The 12,590-nt window shown below is 42.3% G+C and overlaps 1 protein-coding gene across 1 annotated transcript in view; it reads right to left on the minus strand.

Moving 5' to 3' along the window:
- Positions 1-12,590, minus strand: part of LOC146385770 (uncharacterized) — a 32,642-nt gene that overhangs the window by 18,331 nt on the left and 1,721 nt on the right. Inside the window, exons 2-10 of the mRNA XM_084931697.1 lie at positions 4,432-4,502; positions 4,251-4,320; positions 4,055-4,161; positions 3,936-3,966; positions 3,729-3,839; positions 3,134-3,261; positions 2,442-2,512; positions 803-1,004; positions 446-646 (exon numbers count right to left, since the gene is read on the minus strand). Coding sequence (XP_084787823.1) covers positions 446-646; positions 803-1,004; positions 2,442-2,512; positions 3,134-3,261; positions 3,729-3,839; positions 3,936-3,966; positions 4,055-4,161; positions 4,251-4,320; positions 4,432-4,502 — 992 coding nt within the window. The remainder of the gene's footprint in view (positions 1-445; positions 647-802; positions 1,005-2,441; positions 2,513-3,133; positions 3,262-3,728; positions 3,840-3,935; positions 3,967-4,054; positions 4,162-4,250; positions 4,321-4,431; positions 4,503-12,590) is intronic.

Here is a 12,590-nt window from a genome sequence, read left to right on the forward strand (position 1 = left end):
GTGCAGCGAGGCAGTTTCAGAGGATAGTAATGTGGGGGTTTTGATTGACATGCGCCCAAACGGTTGTTAGTCCAGGTCAGTAGTCAGATGTGTCTTTATGTGTTTTAGAAACACAATGACACATGACACAACCACACAGAATTCCCGTCAGCTGAAACCTCTATCACAACAAAAAGTGACATGGCTTAACTGCTCCTATATGTCTCTTCTCCATAAAACCAGCAATGACAAATCAGTTAGTTCACAGTCACAACAGACATTAGTGGGCTATCACACAAACATTCTCCTTAAAGTAGCAAGACAGTTACAGGCAGACAGCATCACTAAGCCAAAGGTTCATCCAGAGCACCTGTTTCTACCATCAGAAGTTCATGTTAGTGCATGTAAACAAAACCATTTCTCCACCACAGCAGAGGCAGGAGTTCTCATGCCCATCCTCCCTGACCTGCTGTAGCGAACGACAGCAGGTAGAACTTTAATTCCCGCCTTCTCCAGCTTCTGCATCCTCCTCTGCTGCAACACTTCCTGGGTGACCACTTCCTCTTCCTGTTTTTCCCCATTGTTCTCAGGTGCCCAAGTGACAGTCTTGGAGGTTTTGTGGAGGAGTGTAATTTTTTTGCATTGATCTGCAGTAGCTTGTGGCTGACTGAGGAATGGCAGGAAGATTAAAAAAAGCACATTTGTGTTTTTTGTGTTTTTACCTCTTTTTTCACCTCGGTTTTTGTTTTTCCACTGTGACACTTGTATTGCTTTGGAAATCATTTAAAGCCAAATAATTTATTTTTAATATGTTGCTCATTACCTCCGCTGCTCTCTCTCTTCCGTATGTGGTTTTCGCCGTGGAGTTGGGACGTAGGAGGTGGCGTTGGTTCGGTTAGGAAGAAACTGGTTAAAGGGGACAGAACTTCTTGCTTCTTTGCTGGAAGTCCTTCTGGCCAACATGTCGTCCTTCCGCACATCTGGCTTCCTGTTGGGGGCATCGGCCTCCGAGTCGCTGCCTCGCCCTGGGCAACAAAGAGCAACAGAGCATTACAGAGAAAATAATGCTGAAGGTCGTGCAGTTACTTCAAATTAGGCCTTCGATATAACACATAGAGACATACAGGACCCAGTTTTCACTGACACTGAGATGCAATCTGTAGTTGACTCTTATCAGGAGAAGAGAAACGACATTTAAATGCAGCCAATACATTTTAAAGGCCACTTCAGTTCCTCCTGGTAGCTTAAAAAAGACTCATCAGATTCTTACATAGCAGGAGTTTGCCTCCCAGACTGGAATCTAAGATGTGGTTAATGTTGTTAAAAGGGTGTATTTCAACGCAAACCATCTTTTCCTAAACTTGCCCGAGCAGAGCTATTTCTCAAATCTAACCAAACTGCAACTGAAAACTGAAAATAACATCAAAGAAAGGAATGCCTTCTGCCTCAAAGCCCTGACAGCAAATATCTCCCACCAGCCCAACCATCCTTCATTCACAAAAAGTGACTGAAGGCAGTGACAATCCCCTTTGGCATGAATCCTGTTTGTCAACAAGTTCGACAGGCTCTAGATAACTAATTTGCACATTAACAACCACAATAAGTGCAGGATCAAGATAATGAGATTAGTACCAATTATTTATACCAGGTGCAAACACCCACGGATGAGATGTCATTACCCAGCTGAAGCACTCAGACACAGATCACATGGTAATCCTTTGTGTAAATGTTCTTTCTAAATGTTGCCAAAGAAACAGTAACACCGTATTTTTTTATTACTTGTGACATGATGATTATAGATACTTTTAAGCATTTTATCAATTTATAGCAACATCACAAAGTCCTTTCTACTCCTACCTCCGTGACCTAAAGGAAATGTAGGGAATAAGGCTATTTGTGGTTTGGGGGTAGTGTTTTTCTTGTAACCCTGCTGAGCATACGGTACATTATAGTGTCGACATAAAAGACACAAACAGGATGTCTGCGATACCCCCTCCCTCCATCACACACACACACGGCGTGTGACAGGCAGGATGTTAACCTCAGCCTGTGTCTTTTCACAGGTCCAAACCTCTAGAGACTGCTACTGAGACCAACAGCTGCTGCATCTGGGATCCAAAACACACACATACATGCACGCACACACACACACAGGCTGTGATATTCAGCTGTTGCCCTCAGCCAGTCTGACCAGTCGCACTATATGAAGGTTAAACAACCAGCATGCTGTCGAACAGCAGTGAGTCTAATTCTAGATGAGCCGGATTTGTATTTAAAGGAATGCTGTAGTTGAGTATTTGGGTATCTACACTTTTGCAGTTTTCCTTTGAGAGTCATTTGGGAGCTATGCAGGCCATCAGCTTAGCAACAAAGGCTTGACACAGTAGAAGTGGTGAGAAGCAAACAGCTCTCTGAAAATATAAAAACAGGATCCACTTCAGAGGCATTTCATCAGAACTGACCGTCGCTGTTTCCTCGATTCACGACGTCGGGAGAAGGGCTGTGCTGCGAGCGTGAGCCAAAGGAATCCAGACTGGCAAGAACAAAAGGACACATACCAGAATACATTAGACATGATGTAACTGAAGTCACTGATGGGACACTTGTTTGAACACAAATGGAGGTCAAAAGCTGTGCAATTCAGGGTAGACCAGGGGTGTCAAACATAAGGCTTGGGGCCCAGAGTTGGCCTGGCAAAGATAAAAGCAGTGCAGTGCTCTCTTCTGATACACTCTAACATCAGAACAAAAACTGTGTGCCGGATGCTTCATGACATGGGTTTCTGCGGGCTGAGCAGCTCTTGTAGGTGTGATGTGTAGATGGACCATTACTTTTGTCCATATTTAGATCCATGCCCCCACCTCCATTTAAAAATAAGGTGTGAACACCTGGTGGGAAGGGAACCCGTTCTTTCTCTGTGACATCATACAGAACAAAGCGAAAAACGACAGCAGTCTGAAACCTGAGCAACAGCCTCGCAGGGATTACTTATACATACACTGACCTTTTTATTATAAACTTTGGCCATGCCTAATATAAGCATCTGCCATCGTTAGGAAATTAGGAATAGCATAATAGGTCCATTTTAAATACCCTTGTGCCTGCAACAGCAAATTATACAGCATGTTCAGGAGTGTTGACAGATGTGTCTCACCTGTCTAGGGAGTTGTCTCGAGTGTGCCGTGGTGGAGAAAGGGACTCACTCCTCTCAGAGTCCCAGCAGTCATAACCGCTGTCTCTAACACTGCGCTTCTGTGAACTGTCCCCTCCTTCCTCGCTCTCCTGCACACACATCAGGTTAAGTAAATTAAGTAAGTAAAATTGTATTTGTATTTGTAAAGCTAAAACATGAAAACAAAAATCAACCAAAAGCAAGTTTAAAAAGATGAGTTTTTAGCTGTTTTTAAAAGACACCACTGAGTCCACAGATCTCAAGTTAATGGTATCTCAGGTTAATATGCAGTCGACTGTGTGAAGCAGGAGCAATGCACGAAGAAGCTCAGTTATGGGTCGTCAAGTCTAAGAAGCAAAAACTAGAAAAGGGTATTTTATTTAAACAGACTTGATTCAATGGAGTCCACAGATCCAGTCTGAACAATTTTTCATATCCTGTCTGCAGGTGTTGTTGTGTAACAAAAACAAACCCATCTCCTGTTTCCCATCTCGGACACCCCAACAAAGACAGGAAACTAACAGGTCCATCCCCCACACCATCTGCCCTTTCTGTACCTCGCTGTGATTTCACTCACCAACTTCATCTGAGCAAGAAGCCCCTCGAACTCTTTGAGGTTTAGAGTAGGCCCACTATAGGAAGCACAGCCACTGGCAGCTTTCCCCAACCAGTACACTGTGTTCAGCACCTGAGAGACACAGCCACGGGGGTTTAGGGTATATTTATAAATGCCAAACAGACTAATACTCAAGCTAATGAAAGAAAAAAAATGATAACAACTCACATTCTTTAGTTTGCGGTTGCAGTCTGAGTCCCTAACAAGAGAGAAGAATATTACTATTGCATGTTACTCTGCTACTGTAAAAAAACACAAACCACACATTTGCACATTCACTCATTTACTTGAGGTTAGCTCGTATGGAAGTGTCCTGCAGGTCCCCTGGGTCAAACAGCTGGGCGCCCTTCAGGCCCAACTCCTCGCAGCCACGCAGAAAGACTGACAGGTTATCCTGGAGGAGACAGCAACAGCCGGTCAGTTCATCACTTGAACAGGGGTGATTTACAGAGATCAGTGTCACACTGGAGAGTGTCTCCTTACCAGCCCGGCGATGGGGGTGGGCAGCCTGTTGATCTTCTTGACGAGTCCTGGTTTGATCGCACTTAGGAGCCTGTGTAGAGGAGGAGGAGAGGCCGAGATTTATTGAGTCTTATGGGAGTTTGTGCATGTTGGTGATGCTTGAGACATCAAAAAGTGATATGAAGTGAGGTCACAGGCTTACTCGCATAACAGGATGCCGTTCTCCAACGCACTGCGGAAGTCCTTGTCTCCAAAGCTCTTCCCGGTTACAGCCTGTGGAAGAAGGACAGGAAAACACAGATGTAAAGGTGGTGGATGGGGACACATAGAGTGCAGCTCTTTGCATAAAATGGGTGAATATTTCTTTAAAATATCACAGAATAAATAAAACACCTGTGGATTGTTCTGTATGATCAGTTAAAACAGGCCAAAACTCATCAACATGTTCTATTTACAACATTATATAACACAGAAAAAGAGACTGGTATTCTATTACTGTTGGTAGAATTAATCAGCAAATATTTTTCAGCTCTTTAGTTAGAATAAACAAGCACTGATTAGCATTAAGATGCTAATGTGAATGATATCTCTGCTTTACCACCACTTGTCAGATCAGATCACAATCTGGTCTTTCTTCAGCCCACACATAAACCCTGTGTAATGGGGCGGCCTGTTACCACCCGCTCATTCAAGAAATTGTCTCTGGAGGCTAACGGGTGTCTTAGGGAGTGTTTCAAGTGCACAGACTGGAGTGTGCTGCTGGAGTCACAGGATAACAACATAGATGTGGACAGCAGGATGGACATCATCAGGGACTACATTAGCTTTTGTAGGCATGCTGTGGCTCCAGTTAGAAACATGTGGCTGCTTTCCCAATAAATAAATAAATCCTGGATCATGAAAAAGCTCCTTAACTAGAAAAAAAGCAGGCATTCGAAGAGGAGGACAAGGAGAAGCTCAGGTGTCTGGAGTGGGAACTGAAGAGGAGCCTGAAGCAACCAAAGGAAAGTGGTCCTGGAATAGTGGAAAACATCCTCTCTCAAACCAGCGCTCAGAGTATATTGACCGGTTGAGAAAAATATATTACCTTAACCTACCAAATTATAAAGACCCTGGAGTGTCTGGCCCTCCCCCTCATGAGTCTAGGCTTTGTGTCCAGGACCCCTCCAGTTTTTGTCACCAGGACCACATTGTATACAGTCCTTTACATGCTGCACAGGACCTACACACACCTAGAGAGCCAGGATGCATGTGAGAATCTAGTGTATTGATTTCTCTAGTGTTTTGGACAAACTCCAGCCTCTCATATTGGAGGGGTTAGGTGTGGATCCCTTCCTGATGTCCTGGGTAACAAACTGTTAGTATGACCTCAGTTCGTCAGGCTGGTGAACTGTGTCTCTGGGACGGTGAGGTGTGATACAGCGGGCGCACAGTGGCCTGTTTTAGCACCATTCATGTTAACACTATAAACAGCGGACTTTAAATACATGCAAAAATACTGTTATTGTGACATGAATCAGTAGTGGACAAGAGCACTAATACAGGAACCTTGGTGAGGCCTTCAGGGACTGATGCAGTAGGAGCTGCCTCCCACTTAACACAACTAAAACCAAGGAGATGGTGATTGATTTCAGTAGAGCTAGAGCATCCTATCTGCCAGTCTCCATACAAGGCAAGGACAGGTCCTATTGGATGGCAAGTTGGACTGGTCGCTGAACACCAATGCTCTCTACAGGAAGAGACAGAGCCGCCTCTTCTTCCCACTGAGACGGCTGGATAAGCTGGTGGAAAAAGCCAACTCTCTGCTTGGCAGAAGGCTGGACTCACTTTTTTACAAGTGCTTTTTAAATGATCATAACTCTCATTCAAATGGTTTCATAAAGAAGAGAACACGAGCTTTACATGAATATTTGGTTTATCATGGTAGCACAAGGCATTCATGAGATAACGCTATCTGAACACAGACAGAAAAAAATCAGCTCCACGTAGATTTTATCATGCACGAGTCACAATACCATGTTCTTCAACTGTTTTGGGCTAGAGAGAAAATTTAAATGGCTCCCGAATGATGAGAATTTTTTTGTAAATTTGCAGCAAAATCGATAAAATATGTTCATTAGGCCTGTATGAAACTGTGGTGAAGAAACTGAAACCTATAATGGACAACAGTGGACACTCTCTGGGAAGTGGAGCCACCTAAAACATCATCTCACACTCGTACACATTCTGCCTCCTGCATCAACCTGGATGGACTGCACCTCCTGTTTTTATCACAATTTCTTAAATTATTTTACACATCTAATCCTTTTATGGTTATGACTGGAAGGATGATTGTTTCTTTAAAATGAGCTCCTAGGTATTTGAATTTCCCCTTGGCGATAAATAACATAGTTCTCTGTCTGAGAAAGGCGTCACCTGGCGGTTCTTCCATCATTATTTGCAGCCCATATGTGAAGCATTTACTCACAGGACACATGCTTACACAGGCCCTGGATTTGTGCCTCTCTGTTTTCCTGACAGAGGAACCTGCTCCTTCCCTGCTCACCCTTCCCCCAGCATTTTTTCATCAGCTGAAACCAAATTAGAATGACGCCATGTCGCTGACACACTGCTCAGTGTCCTCTTTCAATTTTATCCAAAATGTTCCCATATGCCGCAGCGATAACCTCAATCCTCTAACCTAGGCTCTGATTTGGACTCTATCCTGTAGGAAAGGAGAGAATCAGGAAAACCAGAGGTGATTTACCGCCCTCACACCAATGCACCCGCACGCCATGCTTTCAGGAGCAGTTGTGTAACCAGAGGCCAAAGATGAATGAAAGAGAAGAGACCAATGCTGTTTAGACATTTAATCCAGATTAGCAGAGATTACAGTTAGCACCCAAACCGTTAAATGCAGGCCCACACTCTCTGATTCTGCTTTTCACATATACAGACTGGTGGCAAATTACAGGATACATACCAGATTAAAGTTGATCACTGAGAATACATTTGAATTTATTGGCCGGCACCACTAATTAACCTAACCCCACAAAGTACATATACAAGTACATTGGGTTGTGGGAGTATGCTAGAGTACCCACGCAGACATGGAGAGAACATACAAACTCCATTTACAAAGTATTATATTAAAAAAAGAGAGAAATTGAAATAAAATACAACGTATTTTATTTCAATTTCTCTTTTTTAGTTCCACTGCACATATTGTACTTGAAGAAGAGCTCACACAAGCACAGTGCATCTGTAGCTATGAAAACAATATCACTTTTCTTTATTGTTACATAAGTGATGAACAGATGTTTCCCACTGGCATCCACTTCTTTTTCTTGTCTTTCATCACTCTGTGTCACCCTCTTACACTCACCCACCCACAGAGAAACACACACATAAAGCTTATATTTCTATCTTTGTGAGGCCCCTCATTCACACACAACATCTCCTAGCTAAGTCCTAAACTCTAAACTGACCCTTGAAGAAAAAAGTGTTAACATGAAAGCAGCTCTTTGAAGATACATCAGGAAGAGAGGAGCAGTCTCTCCTCAGTACAGGGTTTTAAATGCAGGCTGGTATTCGTTAGGTGTTTTAAAGACTGTAAAACATTTAGAGCACGGCCATGTATAATTTACTCTCAGAGTAGAGTACTGTATTTAGGGGAGAGCAGGACTACTGTTTGTGTTTTGTATAGTTCATGTGTGCGTGTGTGTGTGTGGAGGAGACAGCAAACAGACAGTGAGTGGGAGGTGGAGGTGGTTAACGATTGGTTATGTGAGCTGAAACTGAAATAAATGCAGCAATTAAACACAGTGACTAATGTAAGTGTGCATGTTTTTGATAGAGAGCTCAAAAATATTGAAGCAGAAGAGAAAAGAGAAGATGCCAAAAGAAGAACTGGGGCTTTATGTATTGTATGTATTCATGTCAGCTACAAAAACCCAAGCCAAAGGCCTCGGAGGTATTTCAGCGCCAGTAACAGTAATTCGACCCTCGCTCATAGTGGATCGTTCTGCTCACCCTGCGTGAATGGCAGCAGCAGCTACCACTTAAACCCTGAGGTGTGTGTGTGTGTGTATATGTGCAGATGGGTAGGGGAGATGCAGAAGTAGGCCAAAGTACCCTTTATTTTAACAACTGAAAAGATGGAAAGAATGAGAGAGCAGACACATAGGAAGCAGAGGAGGAGAAAAATATCATGTGCTGTAATCCATTTAGGTGGTAAAAGACAGGGTTTCACAGGTCAAGACTAAACATGATGATAATTTGGGGCCACTTTGCTAAAGATGCAATTGTCAGGAAACCTCCTGAGTTAAATCTACATATTATTTTTTTTCCAAATATAAATGTTCTGTAATCTTGTGAACCCCCCCAATTTATGTTAAATACAAATTCAGAGGCACTTCATCATGTAATTCCAGCTCACTTGTTACACAAGTATTACTTAATAAATGATTAGGAAGTGTCAGACCAATATTACACCCAAGCTTATATTCTGGGTTTAACATCCATCCATCCATATTTTAATGAGGTGATGCTTTTCTTTGTGAAAATAGACCCAATACAAATTGAACATATCAACTTATAATGAAAGAATTTTCAATTTTCCCACAAGATCCAAACCATGTAGCCAGTAATGAGAAATCAGGGTCATAGAGGAGCTAGAGTCTATCCTAGCTGCCATAGGGCCCCTGGACAGATCCCCAGTCTGTCACAGGAACAGAGAGACAGACAATTTAGAATCACCAATTAACCTACTAAACTCTACTCAGAAAGGCCAGATGGTGGATTTAAACCCAGGACCTTGTTGCTATGAGGCAACAGAGTTAACCATAGCACAGCCATGCTGCCCCTCTTTGTTCTTTTGTTAATTATACTAAGTACTATACCAATGAAAAAAAGAAATCTATGCAGATTCCTTTGCCCCTCAGCCTCCTAGCAGATATACCTGTGGCATCAATTTCAAAATCCTACGTCACCTCATTCATGAGTTCACAAGATTTTCAGAAAATTTGACCTCTGACCTTGAGGTCAGCAGGATTAGAATACATCTGAGATTTCTAGTAGATATCCCTATGTTATCAATTTGAAACTCCAACACAACTAATTCTGAAGTTATCGTATTCACAAATTTAGGTGTCCATACTGGTTACCCACCCACCCAGCAGGGTAACAACAATAAAAAAAAGTTATCTATCCGTTTTTTTTAAAGTATGCAAACCAAGAGATAAATCGGCCATTGACATTAGCAAATGTCGTCTTATTTGCCGGCTGATATCTGTCAACCAGGCTGGTGCCATCCAGTATTGAAGCTTCCAAAAAACATATTTAGACATTTTTGATAACTTAATTTACATTTTACTGTACTTTGTAGATAAACAATAGCTGTGTTCACTACATAGACCCACATTTTAAAATTTTATCACATGGTCAACAAGAATAATACTTGTTTAAATATTTCACTAAAAATATGGTTGTGTGTAGATTTCCATGTGCTTTGAACCTTAAACTGTAGTACTGTTTCATGCACTAGAGACCAATACCACATTACCACATCCAGTCGATCTATTGTCACAATTTGGTTTTTGTGCGTGTTGTGTAAAACATGAGAGTGACTTTCCACAAACCAAAGAAACCTCTGCTAACAACGAGCCTGTGCGAGTGTTTTGAAATTCTTTCATTCCCCATCTGATGCATGGAAAATCCATGAATCCATGCTCTCACACTCTCCCGTGCAGGCCCGGCTGGCTGTCTGAGACTATCAGCGTTAATCTGACTTGGACAGCTGTGACATCTGGCACACACATGCGCACACACACTTATTCAGGCATACACATTCTTCAGTTTATTCCCCATGCATCTGACTCTATCTCTTGCTATGTGGTGTATGCTGATGAAAGCAGAGGCTCACGTTTGTCTCTGAGGTTCAAGTTGAGTTTAACCTGCTCAGCAGCTGAGACTGTGTGTATGAGCCCTGTGGCACTCCTGCCTTGTCTTGTCTATAAACAGATAGAAAGGCCCTGTCGGTGCCAGCTGAATTTCCTGCTCGGGTCATTTGATGATATATAGCCTACTGCCCCCACTGGAAAGAGTGACACCTGAGAGCCTGCCCGTGTTATGTTCCCATAGTGATCGGTGTCACCCGACCGGGGCGTGTCCGAGGAGTGTGCAAGGCTGTCAGGAGTATCATGCATAGCTGATTGGCATGCGTGAGTGTGCATACACTTTGCATAGTTTACAGACATGGCAGACAGGCACTGAACAAGTTGCAGGGAGTGTTTGGTGGCATGGTCATCTCTGAATCCCCATCCCCACCTGTGAGAGTGTATAAATACCCCACCAGAAATAGGTTGAGCCTGAGCAGCCTGAAAATAACTGGAGTATTAGGAGGCAGGAAGACGACAAAGCGAGAGGAACACAGAGCAAAGACGCAGGAGAGATTAAGATTAAGAGGTGGGCATTAACCTAGACTAGACTGTGCCTGCTGCTGAGGGAAAAGCTAACACAGTCCACAGTGGAGGGTCAAAAACTATCAGGTGCTGAAGCTGTATATGTAGTTATGAAAGAGACAGATGGTCCCAAAAAAACAAAGAGGACTCAGCCAACTGCAGAAGGGCTTAAAAATGGCTGTTATCTCCAAGATTTAGAGTGTTAGATAAATCTGAAAGTTGAAGACCTATTTTCTTCTCAATGAAGACACAGTACTGTGTTTTAAATTCTCATCTCAGTACTTTGAATATACTGCTGTCTTTACAAGTTTGGAGGCAACACAACAATGCATATGTAAAGTTATTTATCTAATGCTTATTAAATGATGATACAAGTCACAATAAATGGGGTGCATATAAATAAAGCACACACAGCCTGAAATACAATGATGAATACTCCAAGTTATGGATAAAGCTTTCAAACTTTATAAACACTTTACAAACAAGTAACAAATCTGCAACTCAACAAATCTGAGCTCATCTATGAATTATCTTTAAAACAAATCCATTATTCTCATGTTGACAACAACCAGAAGTACTCCATTATCACTAATGCAGCTAACGGACCGCCAGTCCTTTTACTCTTCTATCCTGTTAATCATTATGCAACCCAATGGGGTCTGACCTCCAGATTAGGAGCCACTGTTACACTGAGTGCACTGGCTGGTTGTTTAATCTCTGATTGGATTTCAGTCTTATCTGTATGCACTCATTAAAGGCCTGTTCACTTAACTGTTTGGCTATGAAGCTTTCCTGAATCCAGCTTCTCCTCGACAAAAACATGAGTATTGTTCAGTATTAGGTGTGCTTTCTTGTATAGATGTAACCCTTTGTAGCCTCGATGTCAGGGCTGTCATTAAACGAGGACAAGTACTACTGAGGACAAAATAGATGTAGAGCTTGCTGTGCTTCAAATTTGGTCGAGCTTCAGCGTTTTAAAACAGGTTCAATAACGTCACTGTTTACTGACTCATTTTTAGGCTCTTATTTACTCTCTGATTTCCATTTTTGCTGCAGTTTTTCACATCTCATTGATGACAGGACACGGAGACTTACTCTATATTAAAATTCAACCAAGTGTGAGCTCCAGTGCTGTGAAAAAGTAATTGCTGCTGTCCAACTGCAAAAGGGTGACTCGAGTAAATACAAAATGCAGTTTTTAAATAATGATTGAGGGAAAACAGCTATCCTAATTGCCCCCTCAGCCTAATAACTGGTTTTGTCACCCTTGGATGCAAGAACTGCAATCATGCACTTGTGATAACTGGCTGCGAGTCTTTCACACCACTGTGGAGGAATTTGGGCCCACTATTCTTTGCAGATGGTTTTCAAGCATACCTAAGTCCTGACTTTGATGAAGCTTCCTCCAAAACCTTCATTTTATTTATTTATTTATTTTTTGAAGCCACTCAGAGAAGGAGTTGCTGGTGCATTTGGCTATTATCTATCATGTTCTTTTCATGAAATACTGTTAGTTTAATGCAGATGTAACAGGACTTAAAGCTTCCCAAAACTTTTGTGTTGGACTACAGAATATGTTTTGTCTCTGGGTTCATCAACATGTTTTGTTTTGTTTTTTTTAAATAAATGTGAGCCTTTGTGTTCTTTATGGTCAGTAGTGGGTTTCTCCTTTTTTTTCTCCATTTTTGTCCTGACTCTTTCTTATTGTTGAATCGTGAACTCTGACCTTAACTGAGGCAAGTGAGGCCAGCAGTTCTTTAGATGTTGTTCAGGGTTCTTTGTGACCTCCTGAATGAATCATCAATACGCTCTTGGAGTAATGTTGTGAGGCTGGTCACTCCTGGGAGGGGTTCACCACTGTTCCAAGTTTTCTCCATTTGTGAATAATGGATCTCACTGTGCTTCACTGGATTCCCAAAGC

The sequence above is a fragment of the Perissodus microlepis genome, chromosome 6 (genome assembly GCF_051167445.1).
Source record: "Perissodus microlepis isolate ML-2025 ecotype Zambia chromosome 6, ASM5116744v1, whole genome shotgun sequence".
In the NCBI taxonomy this organism is placed as follows: Eukaryota; Metazoa; Chordata; class Actinopteri; order Cichliformes; family Cichlidae; genus Perissodus; species Perissodus microlepis.